The sequence below is a fragment of the Trichechus manatus genome, unplaced genomic scaffold (assembly GCF_000243295.1).
Source record: "Trichechus manatus latirostris isolate Lorelei unplaced genomic scaffold, TriManLat1.0 scaffold00027, whole genome shotgun sequence".
Taxonomy (NCBI): domain Eukaryota; kingdom Metazoa; phylum Chordata; class Mammalia; order Sirenia; family Trichechidae; genus Trichechus; species Trichechus manatus.
In genome coordinates this window covers 127,722-151,404 of record NW_004443963.1, presented here as the reverse complement: position 1 = coordinate 151,404, position 23,683 = coordinate 127,722, and the positions used below count along the sequence as shown (strand labels likewise).

The following is a 23,683-nucleotide window of genomic DNA, read 5'->3' as shown; positions in this document are numbered from 1 at the left end:
AGGATCCATCTGACATCAGCAGTGATATCCCTGGTTCCACATCCTCTTCTAAATCTGAGTTGAATTTCTGGCAGTTCCCTGTCAATATACTGCTGCAGCCACTTTTGAATGATCGTCAGCAAAATTTTGATTATACGTGATACTAATGATATTGTGCAATAACTCTGAATTTGGTTGGATCACCTTTCTTGGGAATATGCATAAATATGGATCTCTTGCAGTTGGTTGACCAGGTAGCTGCCTTCCAAATTTCTTGGCATAGACAAGTGAACACTTCCAGTGCTGCATCCGTTTGTTGAAACATCTCAGTTGGTATTCCGTCAGTTCCTGGAGTCTTGTTTTTTGCCAATGCCTTTAGTGCAGCTTGGACTTCTTCCTTCAGTACCGTCCTTTCCTGATCATATATTGCCTCCTGAAATGGTTGAATGTCAACCCATTCTTTTTGGTATAGTGACTCTGTGTATTCCTTCCATCTTCTTTTGATGGTTCCTGCTTTGATTAGTATTTTCCCCTTTGAATCCTTCGGTATTGCAACTTGAGGGATGAATTTTTTCTTCAGTTCTTTCAGCTTGAGAAATGCTGAATGTATTCTTCCCTTTTGGTTTTCTATCTCCAGGTCTTTGCACATGTCATCATAATCCTTTACTTTGTCTTCTCGAGCTGCCCCTTGAAATTGTCTGTTCAGCTCTTTTACTTCATCATGTTTTCCTTTTGCTTTAGCTAATTGATGTTCAAGAGCAAGTTCAGAGTCTCTTCTTACATCCATTTAGGTCTTTTCTTTCTCTCCTGTCTTTTTAATGACCTCTTGCTTTCTTCACGTATGATGTCCTTGATGTCATTCCACAACTCGTCTCATCTGCGGTCACTAGTGTTCAGTGTGTCAAATCTATTCTTGAGTTGTCTCTAAATTCAGGTGGGATATACTAAAGGTCATACTTTGGCTCTCATGGACTTGTTCTAATTTTCTTCAGTTTCAATTTGAACTTGTATATGAGTAATTGATGGTCTGGTCTGCAGTTGGCCCCGGCCTTGTTTTAACTGAAGATATTGAGCTTTTTCATAATCTCTTTCCATAGATGTAGTCGATTTGATTCCTGTATATTTCATCTGGCGAGGTCTATGTGTATAGTTGATATTTATGTTGGTGAAAAAAAGGTATTTGCAATGAAGAAGTCATTGGTCTTACAGAATTCAATCATGTGATCTCCAGCATCATTTCTGTCACCAAGGCCATGTTTTCCAACTAGTGATCCTTCTTTGTTTCCAACTTTTGCATTCCAGTTGCCAGTAATTTTCAGTGCACCCTGATTGCATGTTCTATCAGTTACAGCCTACAGAAGTTGGTAAAGATCTTCAGTTTCTTCGTCTTTGGCCTCAGTGGTTGGTACATAAATTTGAATAATACTCATATTAACTGGTCTTCCTTATAGGTGTGTGGATATTATCCTATCACTGACAGCATTATACTTCAGGATAGATCTTGAAATGTTCTTTTTGATGATGAATGCAACACCATTCCTCTTCAAGTTGTCATTCCAGCATAGTAGACCATATGGTTGTCTGATTCAGAATGATGAATACCAGTGCATTTCAGCTCACTAATGCCTAGGATATCGATCTTTATGCATTCCATTTCATTTTTGATGATTTCCAATTTTCCTAGATTCATACTTCATACATTACAGGTTCTGATTATTAATGGATATTTGCAGCTGTTTCTTCTCCGTTTGAGTTGTGCCACATCAGTAAATGAAGGTCCCAAAAGCTTGACTCCATCCACATCATTAAGGTCGACTCTACTTTAAGGAGGCAGCTCTTCCCCAGTTGTCTTTTGAGTGCCTTCCAGTCTGGGGGGCTCATCTTCCAGCACTGTATCAGACAATGTTCTGCTGCTATTCATAAAGTTTTCACTGGCTAACTCTTTTCAGAAGTAGACCACTGTCTCCTTCTTCCTGGTCTGTCTTAGTCTGGAATTTCAGCTGAAGTTTGTCTGCCATGGGTGACCCTGCTGATATTTGAATACTGGTGGCATAACTTCCAGCATAACAGTAACACGCAATCCTCCATAGTACGACAAACTGACAGACATGTGGGGGGTATGCATATAGAAAAAAACAAAAAAATGAACCTGAACTGTTACCTCACACTTCCATAAAAATTAGCTCAATGTGGATCAAAGATCAAAATGCAAAATTGTTAATACAAAAATGCAAAAATATCGTACCTCTAGGAGAAAATATGGGAGAATATTTTTCCAAGTTTGGAGTAGGCAAAAATGTTTTTGATATGACATAAACAGCATAAAGGACTAGTATCTAGAATATGGATTAGAAAAATAACTTCTTACAACTCAATAATAAGAAGTGAAACAACTCAGTAAAAAACAGGCACAGGATTTGAACAGATACTTCACCAAAGAAAATATATGAATGGCCTCCAAACACAGGAAAAGATACTCAACATCATCGGTAATCAGAGAAATGCATATTAAAAGCGCACTGTGAAACCACTATTTATTGTTGTGTGTGCCATCGAATGGATCTGGACTCATAGTGACCCTATACCTATTGGAATGGCTGAAATTAAGTGCTGCTAAGAATATGGAGCTACTGGAACACTCATACATAGCTAATGGGAATGTAAGATGGTACAAACACTTTGGAAAACATCTTGGCAGTTTCTTCAAAAGATACACTTACCATGTGACCCAGCGTTTTAGGTATTTCACCAAGAGAAACAAAACCTTATGGTCCACACAAAGACTTTTATGTAAATGTTCATGACAACTTTATTCATAATGGCCCCAAACTGGAAACAATGCAAATGCCCATCAACAGGTGAATATATAAACAAATTTTGGTGTATCCCTATAGCGGAATACTACTTTGCATTAAGAACAAACTACTGTTACACAGAAAACATGGATGAATCTCAAAATGTGCTGAGTGAAAGAAACCAGACATAGAGTGTATATTGTAGAGTTCATTTTTTGTGAAATTCTAGAAAAGGTGTAACTAATATTAGTGACAGAAAAAAGATCACTGGTTTCCTGGGGCCACAGGAGTATTGACAGGACAGGTGCACAAGGTAATGATGTGCAGTGATGGAAGTATTCTATATCTGGATTGTGGTGGTGATTACACAGGTGTATATGTTTATCAAAAGTTTTCAAACTGTACATTTAATATGAGTATATATTGTCTATGTAATTAATACCTCAACAAATTTGATTTTAAAAAAGAAGCAAACAGATTTGAAAAAAATAGTATTTGTTCATATAAAACAGTCTATCATGAAGGAAAATTTAGTTTTCTAGAACTTTCACATTTTGACTTGTATTAAATCTTGCTGAAAATACAAGCTAAACTGGAATAAACTTTCTAAAGCAACCTTAACTTTTATAAAATTTGCTTTTGCCTATTATTCATAAACCTGATAACAGTGTGCACTCTTCTATCTGATTTTGTAATAATAAACAGTATTGATTACTAAGCCAGAGTCAATAAACGAACAAAATATTAAGAGATAGTAAGAACATGCAAATTGATTGTATTGTTTATGCACACACATATATTATTATATTATTTACACATTGTAACGATTTTGCCCCATAAAAGTAGAATGGGTTCAGTCTTTATTCTACATAATTACCATGTGATAACCAAGAAAGCTAATAGGTTCAAACTATATAGATTTAGCCTTATTCTCTATGGAAGAATTTCTTGATATCTGGAACTTTAGGTAACACAGTTGGATCTCCAGTAAAAAGCTTAAAAGGCATTCAAGATAAAGGAAACACTCTGAGTCTACGTGTGTTCATGTGGCTTCTTGCCTTCCCATATATAACTGAAGACTATATTTAGTTTAATAAAATCTTTCTCAGGCATCTTTAATTATAAAGAAATCAGATGGTTTTACACAGCTAATTTACATACTGTCTTTAGGGGGCAGTACTAAACCACTGATACATGTTTTCATTTCTCTTTCTGTTACTCTTAATGGTTAATATAAAATAAAACTAAAATAACAATTATGATTTTTGTGATACAATTATATACAGCCCTTCATATTAGGAAAATTTTCTAGATAGTCATAAATGATAGTTTGAAGTTAATTCATTCAATAACTATTACGTTTCATTATGCACAGTACATTGTGAAAGATGCAGAGGTGAATAAGGCAATGTTTGCTTTCAAATAGCTTACAGTTAACTTGGGTAAATAAGCCCTGTATGTGTATGTTTACAACTCTTTCATGATAAAGATATTAATAAAAACAGAAGTATTTATTGATTACTTTTATGTCAGTCACTATTGAGCAATTAAGTTAATCCTCATAAGCCCTACCAAGTAGGAATTATTATTAATCTACCTTGAAGATAAGGAAATTGAGGATTAGTAAGATTTGTTCAAAGTAACACGGCCTGTAAGTGGCAGAGCCAGGATTTCAAAGCCAGTGTTCTTTGCCACTCTTCCATCTATTATCTCAGGGTGTATGAAATACACAAAGAGCTATAGATGTTCAGAAGAGAGTGACATCATTTCTGTTTATGGGAGATCTAGAAAATTTTATGTAAAATTTTATCTGAACTGTGTTTTGAAGAATCAGTGGGATTATAATAAAATAATAGCTAAAAATGGTAGTATTTATTGAAACCTTATTATGTGTCAGGGACTTTATATTCATCATCTCATTTAATTAACAGGAAAAAAAAAAAACTATGATTTTCCAGTTGCATAGATAAGGCAAGTGAGGCTGACAGTAAAGATATCTGCTGAGAATAAGCAGGAGAGTTTAGACTTGAATCCAGGACTGTCTAATCTAATCTAAATTCTTAACTATTAAAATATGCTCTTCACAGAGGTGACGTGGAAAGCATGAATAAAAGCATGGAACATGATGATTGTTGTTGTTTGTGTGCCATTGAGTTGATTCTGACTCCCACGATTAAGAAAGGGTAAATAATTCTGCTTGATTAATATAGTCTAGCCTGAGTATAATGAAATAATAAAAAGGGCTGAAAAATAGTTTGACCATAGAATGTTGAAGGCAAATTAAGGAATCTGGATATTATGTGCTGCACACCATGTGAAATCACTGAAGGTTTATGAGCGGTGTTTTAGTTATCTAGTACTGCTATAAGAGAAATACCACAAGTAGATGGCTTTAACAAAGAGTTTATTTCCTCACAGTAAAGTAGTCTAAAAGTCCAAATTCAGGGCATTAGCTCCAGGGGAAGGCTTTCTCTCTCTGTCCGCCTTCTCATCAATCTTCCCCCGGACTAGGAGCTTCTCCGCACAGGGACTCCAGGTCCAAAGGACGTGCTGTGCTCCTGACACTGCTTTCTTGGTGGTATGAGGTCCCCCTCTCTGCTCACTTCCCTTTTCTTTTTATCTCTTGAGAGATAAAAGGTGGTGCAGCCCACACCCCAGGGAAACTCCCTTTACAGTGGATCAGGGATGTGACCTGGGTAAGGGTGGTGTTAGAATCCCACCCTAATCCTCTTTAACATAAATCACAAAATGGAGGACAACCACACAATACTGGAAATCATGGCCCAGCCTAATTGATACACACATTTTTTTTTGGGGGGGGGGCAGTGAGGGAGACATAGTTTAATCCATGACAAGGGGGAAGAGACATAAACAGAATTTTTCTTTGAGGAGGAGAGACAGAGAATAAGGAAGTTCCCTGTACAAATGGATTGGATAATTGCAATAGAAATGAACCATATTTGTAGAAAATAACTGAATAATTTATGAAATGTGGATGATTCTTAGTCAAGTGTGTAATAGTTAAAGGTGCCATGTCATGGTGACGTCGACATTCCAACAATTAATTGATCATGAATTTGTAAAGGAGATGTCTTTTGATTGTTGTAGACAGCACTGATCAAACATATAGATATTCTATATGTTTAATCATATAGATTAAGGTTTTAGACTTCCTAGGATTCTTTTTATTTTTCACTCAGAGGATCTATAGGCTTTCAGAAATCTGTGTGCTAATCACCTTTTGTGACTGATTTGAGAAATATGTATTTATGAAAATACTGGCTGCTGCATACCAAATTAGAGAAAATTTCGCTGGCTGTCACAGATAGCAAAGTGCTGTCAGGAATGTCATCATCTAGCAGAAACACATTCAACAAATAAGCTTTTTTGATTTAAACTGCAATTGCATGAGCTTGGTTATTCAATATACTGTCTTTCATACACTATTGTGCCAAATAAAGGCCATGTAATATAGTAGTTAAGGAGATAGATTCTGGAGTCAGGCGGTCTGGGTTAGCATTCTGCTTCTGCCACTAACTAGCTTGGGTTTTACTTGACCTCAGTGTGCTTTAGTTTCCTCATCTGTAAAATGAGAAAATAATAGTGTTTGTCTCAAAGAGTTGTTATGTGAATTAAAAGAATTAATGAACAATAATCCTGTTACACTTGTGTCACAGAGTAAATGCTCAATAAATAGTAGTTAGTATTATTACTGTGTCTTATGTACAATAACCGTTTGAGGGAATATTTGATATAATCATTTTTTTAGGTTCTGAGAATTGATAAAGGAAAAGTTAAGATATAAATGAAGAAAAACAAATTTTTTGAAATAAGAATAAGAAGAAAGTCTCTTGTTCTATTTTAAAAAAACAACTTTTTTGGAGGTAGTTGCTACTTCCAATCAATTATGTATTATGTCTTTACTAAATTCAGTAACCATGATCTGTCAGTATTGTACTGAAGAATAAACTGAATATCTTTAGGCAAACTTTTCTTCTCTTTCTTTTTACTTATATATATGGACTTTGTTTTTTTTTTTTTTTCATTAAGGCTTTATGGGTATGGTACTTTTCTTCAGTTCTGGCAAAATTTCTTGTACCATTTCTTTGATGATTTCCTCCCATCTTTTACTCTCTTTTTAATTTCTGGAACTTCTGTTGTTCAGATGTTGGACCTCTTGGTTTGAAATCCCTTAGTTTTCTTTTCTTTTCATCTTTTTGTTTTATCTTCTGGGATATTTCTTTAGATTTATTTTCCAACCCTTCTATTGGATTTCTGTGTATGTGTTTATTTTGTAGCATTCTGTTCTTGTTTCATGTATGCAATATCTTCTGTCTCTTTGAGGTTACTGTTGATAATTTTTTCTATATATTTATTTTGGTCTTTGTTAGAAGCTTTCTTCAAGTATGTAGCAATCCTGGGTACTTGTTTGTATTTAACTAAAAAATAAGAAAGTATGTTGCTGGAGCTGGTTGAAAGGTGTTGAAAAATGGACTTCACACAGTAAGGGTTAAGGCATATATCCCACCATTTTATTGGGTACTTATGGATCTTTTTCCTTGGGAGTTCAATTTCTGCAGAGAGGAATATTCTAGTCTCCTACCTGGGGCATATAAACCTGGCTGCCATGTTCTCTAAGGCAAATATGGGAAGGTACTGGGTTGCTCACTCTTCATGGAATCTTAGGTTCCTAATCCCTTTTCTTCAACCTCTCCAGAAAATAAACCTTTAATTTCTTGCTAGGTGGTGATAGTTTAGTTTCCTGACTGGATGGTGAAGGAAATGGTCTAGGGGCCTAGCTCCTTCTTATATAGAGTTTTCATCCTTTTTCAATCCCACCTTCACCTACACCCTTATAGGTAGCCAGTCTCTGTAATTCCTAAGCCCTCCTGGGAATGCTGAGTTATGAAAAGCCCTGCTTCTTGGTCCCCCCCTCCCCCGCCCCTTGCAGAGGTTTTGCTTTTGGTTTTTTCAAGTTCGCTAAATCAAGAAGTACCCATCTATCTTGCCTATTCCCTTTGTCCTTATGTCTTAAACCTTTTTTTTTTTTTTTTTAAATAAATGCTTTAGTATCATTAGTGAGATTTTGGAGGTAAAAAAAGTAGATCTATGTGTTCAACATGGAAGACCCATTATGAACTTTTAAATATTACCTGTTGTATGGTCAATGTGAAATTTTATGTTCACTTTTTGTGACATTGTGAAAAAAATGGTCTCTTTAGCAATACCTATTTCATTAAAAATATTTTTTGTAATTCCTTTAGCTGAATATTTTTTAAAAAATATTATGCCTAAACATAAATTCTTGATGAATCGGAAGATTTTTCTTATTTACTGCTATCCAAATATTTTCTTGGGTTATTACCATATTCTATTCTTCTTTATGAACTTTATATCTTATATTCTTTCCCTTTCAATTTATATTGACTTATGTATATTTCTGGCTCAGTCACATGGTACAGATATATAACTATAGCTAGAAGTAAGCTAACTTTTTTCTGCTAATATATCACAAGCAATTTATGTAATTTAATTGCTGCTAAGATATCTAAATAGCATCGATATAATATATTGGTATAATATAAATTTAATTTCAGAGAACTTCATCTACAATAAATTTGTCACCAGGAGAAGTGGAAGAAGATGATGATGATGAAAACACTTGTGGGCCTTCAGGACTTTGGGAAGCATTAACTCCTTGTAATGGATGTAGGAACCTTGGTTTCCCCATGCTTACACAGGTAAAGGTTTGCTTTTATTAAGATATAATAAAACATAAAAATGGTTGCCCATGTTCTTAAGTAAATCTTTTTATTCCCTAAGAATCCAATTAGTACCTTGTTCACTATGTAATTTTTTTTCCAGTTATAGGGTCAGTTAATTTGCAGTGTATGGGTATGTATATGCAAACACATAATTAACATAACCTTTACGTGGCTGTCTTATTTTGATTATGATGTTAGTTTCAGAAGAACTGTCTTAATTATGAGGTTTTAATATTTACGATCTGGAAATATATCATTTTAAAGAATGACACTTTAAAATTAAATGACAATTTATATTAAACTAATTATAAAAAGTGATCTAAAGGTCAAGTTTCAAGAAAACCTATTACTCTTTAAAAAGCATATCCATTGGTTTTTTTTCTTAGCACAATAGAGACATTGTAGAATACTGTACACCACTGAGGATTTTGGAGTACAATCCAATAATGATGCCCAAACCAAAAACCAAACCCTTTCCCGTCAGTTGCTTCTGACTCATAGAGACCCTATAGGACAGAGTAGAACTGCCCCATAGGGTTTCCAAGTTGTAGCTGGTTAATTCGAACTGCTGACCTTTAGGTTATCAACCAAGCTCTTAACCACTCTACCACCAGGGCTCCATAATAATACCAGAACACTAAAACTTTGACTGCAAATTTAAAATCATTATGCTATTTATTAAATCAATTTTAATTCTATAGGATCATCTTCCGATTGCTGTTGTGTGTTATGGACCCAAAACCCTTAGAAATAACCCTACACAAAGATGAAAAGGAATTTAACATGAAAGACAGTATAATAATAGTCAACTGCATAGAGCATGGGTGGAAAAAATAGTCTGTGACAGGAGATGAAGACTCATGGTAATGAGTCAAGAATGTTGCAAAGTCTCTTCACCTTCATATGAACTATTTATAGGACCTTAAGACAACTTCCTAACCTTTACAGAATTATTGCTATGTACAGAACTATGAGTTCCAAAAATGGGAGACCATGTCTGTTCATCTCAACATCTATGGTATTAGCCTTGTTTCTGGCATATAGTCAGAATTATATAAGAGTCAAATGAATCAATAAACAAATGTGTATATTCTGGAATTTTATTTCTTCACTTAAAGTTCTTACATAGAGATTTTTACCTCATATCTCCATAAATAAATATGTATAATAGATCTTATTTTATTGATATACCCTCATCTACTTAATAGTTTACCAATAATTAAATGCTTTTATTATTTTACTCATAAAATTAACATCTTTGTAAAAATGGATTTTTTAAAAATCAGTATCTTGTTTCATATCCACAAAAGTAGAATTCTTGGAACAAAATATATATTTAAATTAAATATAAATTTTTAGATCACTCTGCTCTTCAAAATGCCATCAATAATATGACTATATCTGGTTCTCCACCACCTTAGTAAAATTTACTTCTGCCATTTTAACTTATGTTGTTATTTTATTGGCTTGGTAGTAACTGACTTTTGTTTAACGTTTTTTTTTTAAGTATAAAAACTAAAGATTAGATATTTTTTATTTGGCCATTTTTTTATAAAGACTGGTATTGCTTCAATAAATTTATTACTTAGATAATGTGGATATTAATATTTTAGTAGTTACATTTACCACAAAATGTTTCCCACTCTGAAGCTTTTCTTTTTGTCTTAATTTGTATGTGTGCGTGTTTCCGAGTGTGTTGTGTAGTTTTAAAGCTATGAAATTTAAACTTGCCAGTTGGGAAATTGTTTTTATATTTTTTGTTTAAGTCATCTCATCTGGAATTCCTTTTAACAAAAATTTTGGATGTGGCTATATATATGTTTTTTGCTTGTTGATACCTAGTTTTCCTATGACTTTACATTAAACAATAACTCCCGTTCCTCTCATCTTGAATTTACTTCGGAGATCTCTTCGTATTTGTATTTTTCTATTTTTTTAAACCACATAACTCAGTTTTGATATTATTTTACATATATGTAATATATGGCAGAATAAATCCTTAATTACATTAATACTATTAGCTGACATGATTGTCTGCTTTTAACGTTTATATTTTACAATTACTGTGTCAAGTTTAAAAAATATGCTTATTAGGATTTTAATTGTTACTGTATTAAATCTATAAATCTACTTGAAATGCAGTATCCTTTTTTATTGGATTTGATCTAACAAACCAGGAGGGGGACATATCCATTTCTTAGTCTTCTTTTATTAATATCCTCACTATATAGATCGCACGTGTGTGTGTGTGTGTGTGTGTGTGTGAGAGAGAGAGTTATTATTGTAGATGGGCTCTCCTTTAGCATCTATATGTACATATGTATTATTTCATATGCAAACTTTTAAAATCTATTAATAAAAATTATGTTTAATGTGTAGTGGTTGATTCTGTTTATGATGCTGAAGACATCATATCAAATGTAGATTTATCTGACAACTTGCAACATCTTTGAACTTACCTGTTTTTTAGTTTATTATCTAGGATTTTCTGGGTATATGATTCATTTACAAATAGTAATTCTAATCTCTTTTTTCTATTTTTTATATTCCCTTATTATTATATTATATGTCTGATTAGAATAGGTGAGGTAATATGTGTTTGCATTTTTTTTCTGATTTTAAGAATACTTGTGACCTGATAAACAAGATCCGGCAGTAATCAACATCAGATTTTGTAATCATAAATGGGACAGATTGAAACTATATTTACCAAAGGATAATGGAATTGAAAACGGGATTGAGTCAGAGAAGCAGTATTGAAATCATATGTTGACGAGTTAGAAAAGAAATACAAAGTATGCAATGCTTTAAATAACCACGCCGCTCTGTGATCACCAAGGGAGTAATAATCAAAGTGGTAAACACACTGATAGTCCTTAAATACAAAAATAAAGAAAATAGGTCTCTACTCCCAAAGAGTTTACATTATGGGCATTTTAGGACCTTTATAGGCCTTAGGCCTCCAGCCTCATATCAAATATATTAAAATGAAACATTTAAGTTTTCTGTTACGATAATAGTTTTGTATTTGAAATTCACCTAAAAATAATTCATTTATTTTATGTACACAGTGTAAAAAATATGAATAGTAACTATAATGTGTAAATGTTTTACAGAAATTTAATTGAGCATTTATTGATTTTAATTTTTCAGTGTCCTGTTTATATTTTGAAACATTGTTGTACATGTCACCATCGAGTTGATTCCTACTCCTAACAACCCTATAGGACAGAGTAGAATTGCCCCATGGCTTTCCAAGGAGTGGCTGATGGATTCTAACTGCCGACCTTTTGCTTAGGAGCGGAGCTCTTAACCACTGTGCCACCAGGGCATTAAGCCATAAACACTATGCGTGTAGGACCTAATGAAAAACCAGTCTGCCTTACCATTTGTTACAGGAGCCTTTGGGATCAGTGCAATTAGTGTAGTGCTATCCAAATTTTATATACCCGAATTTGTTGGATCAAATCTATAACCTGTAATTTAATTGGATCCAATAAACATTTAGTTTATATATTCTATATTCAAAGCATAGTGATAAGCTTCAAAAAACATGAAGATTACAGAAAGAACACAGACTTAATCACGGGCCAAGTCACCTATAAGTTCTGGTTCCGGGCTATTAATCTATGTGATGTGTTGTTTTTATACTCATACTGAGAGTTCTTACCTGCAAAATGAGAGCATTGGCTTATCCTGTGAATATTACACTTTTAAAATTCTACTGTTCTGTGTTCAAAATCTGCATAAAAAAAAAACAAACCCATTGCCATTGAGTCAGTTCCAACTCATAGCAACCCTATAGGTCAGAATAGAACTGCCCCATAGGGTTTCCAAGGAGCGACTGGTGGATTCGAACTGCCAACCTTTCGGTTAGCAGCCAAACACTGAGACCTTATTTCCAGTTTTTTGTCTAGATTTTGAATTGATCCTATGTTCAGGTTTAATCTAGATGCTTTTTTCTGCCCACAAGAGTTCTAAAATTGGACTGAAAAGGATAAAATAATGGGCACCTTGGAGTTCATGCTTATGAATATATTGTATGGCATTTTATTCTTCCATTGTGACTAGATTATTGAAGTTTCAACAAGAAGCAATTCTTTTCATGTTGGAAAAGACTAAGCACATTTATTGTAAATAGAGCTTTTATAGGAGAATATTTTGGGTATCTTTATTTGGCTATCCTAAATATATCCAAATATAAATGCAATATTTTAAAAATATCCAATGTTATTTAAAAGTATAATCTCAAAGCAGTTAAATAAGATTTAAGCTGGTAAAGAACTAGAAGGAAAATCAAGAATTAAGAGACTATAGAAATGGAGCCCTTTCTAGAAAGTATGATGAAACTCAACTTTATTTCTCAACACTATGACAATAATAATGATCACCATCATTTACGCAGTGCCAATTATGTGTTAGACATTTCACATGTATAATCTCTCAAGGTAACCATTTAAAAGAGGAAATAGTTAACCTTAAGGTCACATAGCTAAAGAGTGGCAATGCTATATGCTATAACTCAAATGTGGATTAAAAAAAAAAAAACTATAATATGGTGCTTTCCTGATTTCATTTACATTTTGCCTGCTTCCTATTGATTCCTTCCTGGTTATATACTGGGAAGTTTTTGAAGGATTTCCTTTGGCTCGAAATTTAGGATCATAAATGGATAAGGACCTTTGGTAAATACTCTTCAGCGTTTTATCATCCATTCATGCATTTAATCACTTGCAAATATCAAGGGAAAGCTATTAAAGGTAGTTCAGAGGCTGATCATAAATTGCCATTAGTTTTATTGCTACCCTTCCTGTTAATAGAGCATATGATATAACAGCAGAGAATATGAGTTGATGAATATGTGTTATGGTGGAAGGTGTTGCTCTCCGCCATGGTCTTAGCTGAGGTGTCCCCCTCTGTATCACGTGCATGCAGTGCGATGGGATTTGAGGTTCTTTAGTAAGGAGCCAATCCTGCTGGGTCTATTCCCTAGGACTACTGTCTCCACCACAGGGAGGACTTTGAGGCTCTGCAACAATTAGCCAATCCTATTGGGGCTTTTATTTGAAAACCCTGAACTAGTAGGTTGGCTCCTCCCAAGTTTTTGAGTTAAGGAACTCCTTTGTGATGGTGCTGAGGCTGGCATTTTTGTGTGTGGGGAGAAAGCTGTTTTCTGCCCTGATGGCTTCTATCCCTTCTCCTTTTTTCACTCCTAGTGGTTCCATGGTGGACTAAGCACCAGAATGGTGTTAACTTGTTCTTCCTTGTCCTATGGTGATGGGAATGCCTTCTTTTAGTTCTGTGTTACCTTATTTTCCCTTTGGCTTCTACCTTGAGGTGGGAGACCCTCTGGCTTCCATCCTCTTCACTCATGTAGCCTTCACTCTGCAAGGTTGAGATGAGGGGTCTTGCTGCTGAACCTTTATCTGTTTTTGAAACAGGCTTGCGGGTAGTCTCTGCCCCTGCAGTCACTATACTCATGCTGTTCTCTGGGGAGAGACTGGCAGCTCTTGGTAATGTCCTAGAAGTACCCTCTGAAGCAAGGACATGCTTGCAGTACTGGAAACAACAATGTTAAGGCCCTCTGAGGACATGTTGGAAGCACCTGCTGTGGCCATGCTGCTCCACTTGCTTCTGATCTATGAAGGCTGCCCCTACCAGTGCTGTTTTTTTTTCCCTCTGAGTCTGCATACTCAGTGGTTGCCACGTCTACAGTTCCTGCTGTGGGGCCTGTTGTCACCACTCCTGCTGCCGCCCCTGCCCCTTTGTCAGGCACTATCAGTTGTGTGACTGGAGGAGTATGTGCTTTCTTTAATGCAGTATATGTGAGAGGCATGTTGGATTTCTTCCTCAGCATAATCAAAGGAGGTGGCCCCAAACACCTCAGGATCCATGTGAAGGCTCCTGATGCTGATCTGTTCTTGGTCCCCTTTTCCATAGATCTCCATGGTGTGTACCTCGGGGGAAAAGAAACAAGTGAAGTAGAGAAGAAAGTGAGACCAGAAAGGTCTGCTCCTTTCTTCCTGTAACGGAACAACTCAAGAGCTTAAGAACCTTTGAGGTCATCAAGTCCCACTTAAAGCAGGAGGCCCTGCCACAGTACCCCCATGATGGTCATTCCAGTTTTACATGACTACTTCCAGTGCCAGGGGAAGCACTAGTAAAATTGACCAGTTAACATCCTCGTATACTTTTATTTTATATTCTTACGTTAGTATTTCTGCAGAATAGATTCCTAGAAATGAGACTGCTGGTCAAGGGGTATGCACATTTTACATTTTGATAACTGCTGACAAATTGTACACATCCACACAAGCATGCTGCACTGCCATTGATGTATACAAAAATCAGTCCCTGGCAGTCACGGAAGACATTATGACCCAAATAAAGGAAGTACTGTCTATAGTCAAAAATGTCCCACAAATTAACAGCCTGCCTGGGTTGGGGTAGTAAGTGTTCAAGAATAGATTTCATGGTCAGTATGCTATAGATGGCATTGCAGATTAGAGAAGCTAACAGCTCAGGATTCTCTGAAATTAACCCTTGGGAAACACTTTGGAGAAGTACTAGAAACCTTCCCAGTGTGGCAAGGCCTTCAAAAGGAGGCTCATTTGGCCAAGCCCTTCCAAATGCAATGCATTTTCAGGTGAGCCTCAGAGAGCATCAGAGGCTCTGCAGGATCAGCCTTTAGTTGCTCTCCAAAGCTCCCTGGCCCCATCTTTTAGAGTCTCTGCAAAGACTTACTGCTGGGCTCTCATCCTCTTCCTCAAATACAGGTACATCCATTGTGTCTATAACTGGAATGGCCTGGGTACCGCTGTAAGCCTCCACTGGTGGTTTCAGGAGGTAAACGAGATCTTCCCAGTAAACAAAAAGATCTTCTCTTGTATCTGAAGAGGGACACAACTGAAGATAAAAAGAGCGGCCAGTGGCAAGCTTCAGGCGGAGCTGCTGCTTTTCACCATTATGGATGGATATCTTTACAAACTTCAAGGGAAGCAGTCTGGTTAGCTCCAAGGTCTGTGTAGACTTGTGGCCTTTTCCCTGGGTGGCACAGCCGCAAGTGGCGTACTCCTCACGGCTTGCAGTTGGTCTTGCCAACAGCATGACATCAGGCACTTTGAGGCTGGGGCTGGTGCAGACGATGCCCACTGTCACCATTCGGCCACGGTTGTGGACATCCATTACTTCGCCTCTTTTGCTGATCTGGATGAAATCGCTCTCAAACATTGGTGCATATTCGAATATAGTATACTCTCCCTTGCACAGTTGTCGCTGCAGTTTTCCCATGGAGATATTAAACATGCTCATTGCAGGGCAGCTTTCAGCTGTGTAATACGGTAATGTAGATTGACTGCTCATGGCTGTCTTATCAAGGCAGCCTCTGGGGCTCTTCCACACCTCCCTTACCACACCTCGTAGGGCTTGCTGCGTTCCCTTGGTCTCACTGCCGCGTGGTGAGTCGTACCCCTCTGCAGGCCCCTTTTTGTCCCAGAGCGACTGAGGATGGCGTGGGGCGCTGGTTACCAACTGCTCAATGCCAGGGACAGTCGGGCACCTGCACCCAGACCGCGCCTCCTCTAGCATGTGGGGTTGTCTGGGCACGGAGATGCCTGGGCGTGTAGATGTCGGGGTACGCAGAAGTTGTCTGAAGATGTTGGGGCGCAAAGATGTCACTGTGCGGAGATGTCGGGATGCTTAGATGTTGGGGCGCGCAGATGTCAGGACACGCAGATGTGGGAGCTTGCTTGGGAAGGCCGTTGCCTCGAGCCTGACCCACCGGTTCACAGCTGCGTCTGCTTTTTGATTCCACAACCTGAACCGCCAATCGCAATCCCACTGGGCATCTCTTTCCCCGCCTCCACCTTGGCCTAAACCACTCCGCGGGAGCCGCTTTTATCCTCTCCTGCTCATTGTGACAGGTCATCGCACTCCTTTGTCACCCAACAGCCGGCCCCTCAGGGCAGGGGCACTTGTCTCTTCCCCTCCCCCAAATGCAGCATCACCAAGCACCAGACTGGGGGATGACACCCCCTCCCAGCCCCAGGAAATGGGCCTTAGACAGGGCGTCTAAAATGTTTTTAGCCATCTTAATACGTACTGGCAAACTAGTTTCAAAAAGGGCTACGCAAACTTTCTGTTAAGTAGAAGAGTTAAAAATACACATACTTTTTAATCCAGCACTTCAAATTGTAGACATTTACCTTAAAAAAGATAATTCGACAAGTTGGTAAAGAGATTAGTACAGAATATTTACCAATGTTTATTGTAGAAAAAAATTATAAACAAGATTAATGTCGTACAATAGGGGATTGGTTAAAAAAAATTACCAAGCATTATATGATAGAATGATTCTGCAGCCATAAAAGTGATTATGTTGTTTCCTATTTATTGACATGAAAAGATATCCATGGCATTTCTTTGTGCCCAGAAACAGCAAAACAAACATTTCAAACTAGCATTAGAATTGTGATCCAATTTATGTAAAATCATCTGTGTGTGTTTGGATATGGACATATGTTCAGTGAAAGACTTAAAGTGCTTACCTATGAATACTATAATTTTTATTTTCTCCTTTATAACTTTGTTTTTATTAGGATAATTTCTTATTTCTATTAACAGAAAAGATAAAGCTATTTTATTAATGATATCTATTTTTACAGTCATGATTAATTATGTTTTAACACACACTCAAATAATAATGAAATTTTTAAGCTTCTCCCCAGACATCTGTACCTTGACTGTACAATGAAAAGAGCCTTAAACATCACATTTATGCCTTTGTTCTTTACCCATTGTCAGATTACATCAAGTATAGAAGCTTTGAGGGAGCCCTGGTAGTGCAAAAGTTAGGTATTTGGCTGCTAACAAAAAAGTTGATGGTTCAAACCCACCCAGTGACTCCTCGGGAGAAAGTCCTGTTGATCTGCTCCTGTAAAGATTACAGTTTAGAAAACCCGTGAAGGTAGTTTCTGCTCTGTGCCCCTGGGATTGCTATAAGTTGAAATCAACTCAATGGCACCTAACAACATAGAAGCTCTGAGGAATTTTGTCAATAAGTTAATAATATTATAAGTGTTATTACTAAACAAGTTAATAAAATTATAAATGTTATTAACTGAGTAAGATTGTAGTATGTTTATTGGTGTGATAATGTACATGACCAAAATAACCAAAAAAATCCAAACCCATTACCTTCAAGTTGATTCATACTCATAGCAACCATAAAGGACAGAGTAGAACTGCCCCATAGCGGTTCCAAGGCTGTTAACCTTTACTGAGGCAGATTGCCACATCTTCCCTCCCGCAGCGTAGCTGGTGAGCTTGAACTGCCGACCTTTTGGTTAGCAGCTGGGTGTTTTAACCACTGTGCCACACACATACATACAGCTATAGTTTTTGTTCTGAGTCTTTTGTTTGTTCCATAGGTTAATACAAGCATTTCTCTTCATACTGAAATGTCTGGTTATTTCTAATAATATAAATGTCTGGTTATTTTCTTTGATTTACTGAGACGCCTATTAACACATCAACAATTCTTACTGACCTTTCCAGATTCCTTAGATCTTAATTTTCACTTCAAGTCTATGTTACTTATATTGTCATTAGGAAAAACAAAATTAACAAACTTAATATACATTTAGTAATCAAACTAACATTTTAAAAGTATCCAAGTAGGTCTGGTGTTTTTCAAAAGGAATAATTGGATAGGTAGCATTGGATGAAGTATGATTTAATGTAGGTTTTGTTTTTTGTTTTTGCAGATACACCAATTTTCTTAAAAGCACTTTATGCCATTTATAAATATTACAAGGTATTTCTCTTAGGATTCCATTACAGCACCGCTGATAGCCTTGTCTCCAGGGGAACTTGAAACTATATTACTTGTAGGGCCTGTAGACTTTTCAGAATTTTTCTGAAACTAGTGATTAGACCATCAGTGGTAGAGCCTTTTTTATTTGACTTGTTAACCATTGTGGGTAGCATTCTGGTAAATATGTCTTTATCTTCATGAATCCGATGAATTTACTGAGATCCCTCTAGGTATTTAGAAAACGATCTTTATTAGTATTTACCTCAGTACTTGAGAAGCTTAGATGGCTACATAAAAATCTACCTGAATTTGAGGTTAAGAAATTCTTTTTATGTAAATGTGGCAGCTTTCTATACTTTTGTACTTAGAATAGTCAGATTTCCATAAGTTGGTCATTAAATATTCTTAAAATAAGTTTATACTCCCTCTCTTCTACATTAGAGATTGTGTCATTGGATAAATCATTTAAATTCCTGGGCCTTATTTTTCCCATTCATAAAACTGAGATAATCCCATAGGTATCTTTCAGCTCTAGAATACTTATGGTTTTGTGATAGGGGCTTAACCTTTTCTCCCCTGTAGCAAAACTACTACATATTTTGGAAATACTCTGAACAATAATAATGAGTCAAGGTATTATTCAATTGTTAACAGCTCTAGGAATTGTATGATTCAATATATAATCTTATTCTGTTGCTGAATTTCTACTTGCGGAAACTTTCAAAACATTTGAAATGTAGAAGTGACAAAATGTTAATTATAATCATATCTAGGTTGTTTGTTACATTGTCAGTAAGTAGGGCAGTACTTAAAATTATCTAATTGAAAATATGGGTTAAACATTTTAAACATAATTCAGTTAGTAATAAACATGGCTGTGGTAGACAGAATAATCCCCTCCCCCCAAAGATGTCTACATCCTAATCTTCAGAACTTGTGAATTTGCTACCTTACATGGCAAAGGGGCTTCACAGACGTGATTGGGTTAAGGATCTTGAGATAGGGAGTTTATCCTGGATTATCTGGGTGGGTCCAGTGTAATCACAATGGTCCTTATAAGAGGAAGACAGGAGGGTCAGAGTCATAGGAGGAGATATGATGATAGACACAGTGGTCTGAGTGATGGTCTTGAACCAAGGAATATGAGCAGCATCTTGAAACTGAAAAAAGCAAGAAAGGATTATCCCGTAGAGCCTCCTGAAGAAATCAACGCTCCTGAGACCTTGAATTTAGCCCAGTGAGGTTAGACTTCTGACCATCAAAATTGTAAGAATAAGTTTGTGTTGTTTTAAGCCACTAGTTTCTGGTAATTTGTTAAAGTGACGATAGGAAACTAACACAGATTTTGGTGCCTGGAAGTGGGGTGCTACTTTTACAAATACCTAAAAATGTGGCAGTGGCTTTGCAATTGAGCAGTGGGTAGAGGCTGGAAGAATTTTGAGGAATATGACATAAAAAGCCTAGATAACCTCAAATAGACTGTTAATAGAAATATGAATGTTAAAGATTCCTCTGGTGAGAGTTCAGAAGGAAGTAAGAAGCATGGTGGAGAAAATCTGTATTGTCTTTGAGAATACCTAAATTGTCATAAACAGAATGTTAGTAGAAATATGAACTGCAAAGGTGCTATTGGTGAGGGTTCAAAAGGAAATGAGAACAGTAGATACAATTTATATCATTTTAGAGAATATATAAAACCATCATAAACAGAATGTTGGTAGAAATATGAATGTTAAAGCCACCTATGATAAGGACTCAGAAGAAAATGAGGAACATGTTATTGAAAACTGCAGGAAAGGGATACTTGTTATAGAGTGGCAGAAAGACTAGCAGAATTATGTTCTCATTATGTGGAAAGCAGAATTTGTAAGTGGTGAACTTGAATATTTAGTTGAGGAGATTTTCAAACAAAGTGTTGAAGGTGTGCCCTAATTTCTTCTCACTGCCTTTAATAAAATGTAGAAGGAAGGAGATAAATTGAATGAAGAATTTTTAAGCAAAAAGAAGGTATGACTTGATGATTTTGGAAATTCTCAGCCTATCCAGCTTTCAAAAGATGCTACAACTTGGAGACTCACTGTCAGGGAAGCGTACTTTGGAAACAAAGCCAAGGGTGTGCCTGGACAACCTTTGCCTAGTCCTAAGAATGATCAAAAGGACAGAGTTTCAATCACATAGAGGGCTCTTTGAAGTGATTAGATGTGTGAGTCATGAATACCTTCATCCATCTCAGTAGAAGCCAAGAATAGAGATGTGATTCTTCAGGAAAGATTGGTAGAGGAGCCGCTTGTCTAATGAAGTAAATCCCTATGACATACACAGGAAACCCACAAGGTTTTTCAGAATGTTGTATCAGCAGAAATATTGCCAGCTTGCACTGAAAGGACAGTGAAAGAACAAAATGAAACAAGGCTGTAGGACTCCCAAAATCCTATAGGTAGGAAATGGGCTTATAAAACTAATAAATTGCAAATGTTTGCTGTCCTTTATGAAATAGGAAGGATAACTCAGAGGGCATAGCTGAGGACCCAGAGGACAGAGCTAAGAGCTGCAGAAGATTATTACCAGCCCTTGAAACCTAATGGAGTTTGTTCAGCTGGATTTCAAAATTTCTTATGACTGTTGACTCCTTGTTTCCTTAGTTTTTTTTCTCTCTTTGAATGTCAGTCTCTATAATTGTTATCCTATGCCTGTCCTACCACTGTATTTTGGAATTGGATAACTTGTTTTCTGGTTTCACAGATCCACAGATGGAGAGAAATTTTGTCCCAGGATGGGTTATAGTCAAAAATCTCACCCATACCTTATTTAGATGATGGAATTTGGGACTTTTGGGCTGTTGAGGGTTAGATGGGATTTTGGACTTTGAGTTGGTATTGTACTAGGTTGAGAGTTTTATTTTGCACGGGGGATAGACATAGATCTTGGGTGACCAGAGGGTGGACTGTAGTCGACAGAATAATGCCCCCACCATAGATGTTCATGTTAATTTCCAGAACATATGAATAGGAGTCCCTGAGTGGTGGAAACAGTTAACGTGCTTAGCTGCTAACCCAAAGGTTGGCAGTTCATGTCCACTCAGAGGTACCTTGGAAGAAAGGCCAGATGATCTCTTCTGAAAAATCAGCTATTGAAAACCCTGTGGAGCTCAGTTCTACTGACACACATAGGGTCACCATGAGTCAGAATTGACTCAATGGCAATTTTTAAAAAAATTAATATATTACCTTACATGGAAAAGGGACTTTGCATATGTGATTAAGTTAACGATCATGAGTTGGAGAGATTATCCTGAATCACCTGGGTGGGTTCACTGGAACCACAGAGATCTTTCTCAGAGGGAAAGCAATATGATGTGGAAAACAAGAGATTTGAAGATGCTATGTTGCTAACTTGAAGATGGAGGAAGGGACCATGAGCCAAGGAATGTAGATAGCCTCTAGAACTTGAAAAAGGCAAGAAATTATTCTCCCCTAGAGCCTCTAGAAAGAACCAGCCCTACCAACACCTTGATTTCACCCCTGTAAAACTCATTTTGGATTCTGATCTCCAGAAATGTTTAAGAATAAATTTATGTTGTTTTAAGCTACTAAGTTTGTGGTAACTAATACAATGGCTATGGAAGCTCAGTCAGTAGACTTTTCACCTGTCATGTACTCATTCAAAGAGCAGATGTCTATAAAAAGAAGGAAGGAGATACCGGCATTTACAAAGGAATGCATTTAAGCTTTACCATCAAGCCTTCATATGATCTAGGTTTTTATGATTTTGTATAGTCATTTTTATAATTTTTAAAATAACAACTAAAATTTTGTCATTAGAAAGGCTCCATTTTCTATCTTTTGAGGAAAGTATTATGATAATGATATCAACAATGATGATAATAACAATAATAACTAGCATTTATTGAGTGCCTACTACATACCAGGTTCAATGATAAACACTTTATATTTCTTATCCCACTTAAATTTCACCACAGTCCTATGAAGTTTTGTGATGGATTGAATTGTGTCACCACAAAACGTGTTGTAAATCCTAACCCTTGTGGTGGTTCTAATCCCATTTGTGAATGGTTTTTTTGTTATGTTAATGAGACAGTATTAGGGAAGGGTGTGTCTTAAGTCAATCTCTTTTGAGATACAAAATAAGCAAGATTAAAGCCAGCAAAAAATCAGAGATGGGGGAAGATAGATACCACACTACATGAAGATCACCAAGGAATCAAGGAAAAAAGACCTTCCCCCAGAGCTGACAGAGAGAGAAAGCCTTCCGCTGGAGTCTGCACCCTGAATTCAGATTTCTAGCCTCCTAAATGGTGAGAAAATAAATTTATATTGGTTAAAGCCACCCACTTGTGGTATTTCTGTTATAGCAGCGCTAGATAACTAAAACAAGTTTTTTCACTTTATTGTAAGAAAATTGAGTTTCAAGAGGTTAAGTAACTTGTCCAAGTTTGCATACCTAACTGTGTTTGATTCAGTACTCATGTGAATCCTTTATATGATATAATAAAAAAATTTAAACAGGGACACAACTTCTCACAGTAAGAATAAACCTGCCTACCAGCATCTGTTCAGTATTTTTCATTCTATCATTTTGCCATTAAAGAGAATAGCATTAATTATCGATATCATTCTAGTTTAGTGTATATTCAGTTGCTTTCTCATTTTACAAATGCTTCCATGGTGGTTGAGCTGCTAGTAGTGCAATGGTTAAAGCTATTGACTGTTAACCAAAAGGTCAACGGTTTGAAACCACCAGTGGCTCTGTGCGAGAAAGATGTGGCAGTTGGCTTCCATAGAGATTTATAGCCTTGGAAACCCTTTGGAGTCACTGTGAGTTGGAATCAACTTGATGGCAGTGGGTGGCCTCCAGAATAAAAAAAAAAGATGGCTTAATAAGAATTTCAGTTCTTTTAGAATGCTTTCCATTTACTTAATCATTTGTGCATTCATCCATCCATTTGTTCCAAAAATGTTTACTGACCATTTATTTTATGCAGGATATAGAGCAGTAAACAATATAAACATGCATCTTACCTTATAATTTTGTGTTAGGCACTGTGAATGACACAAAAGTATGATGTATGGTTTCCACCTTACAATTTAGTTCAGGTAGTTGTATTGGCTGCTGTACATTGGCTATATAATCTTGGGCAATTAACTCACCTTCTGCTACCTCTTCTATAAAATGGGGAGGCTAGTCCCTGTTTATTTATGTTGTTGTTGTTAGGTGCCGTCATGTCAATTCCAGCTCATAACAACACTATGTACAACAGAAGGAGACACTGTCTGGTCCTGCGCCATCCTCACAATTGTTGCTATGTTTGA

At 36.4% G+C, this 23,683-nt stretch overlaps 2 protein-coding genes across 2 annotated transcripts in view; one reads left to right on the top strand and one right to left on the bottom strand.

Annotated features, from left to right (window-relative positions):
• The window catches only part of LOC101357705 (ankyrin repeat and sterile alpha motif domain-containing protein 1B), a gene marked incomplete at its 3' end in the record, with an annotated part of 440,450 nt that overhangs the window by 291,765 nt on the left and 125,002 nt on the right, over positions 1-23,683 (top strand). The window contains exon 9 of the mRNA XM_004374005.2: positions 8,372-8,515. Coding sequence (XP_004374062.2) covers positions 8,372-8,515 — 144 coding nt within the window. The remainder of the gene's footprint in view (positions 1-8,371; positions 8,516-23,683) is intronic.
• Positions 15,227-15,901, bottom strand: GARIN6 (golgi associated RAB2 interactor family member 6). The gene has a single exon (XM_012554864.1). It carries the CDS (start codon positions 15,899-15,901, stop codon positions 15,227-15,229), a length of 675 nt encoding a protein of 224 aa, XP_012410318.1.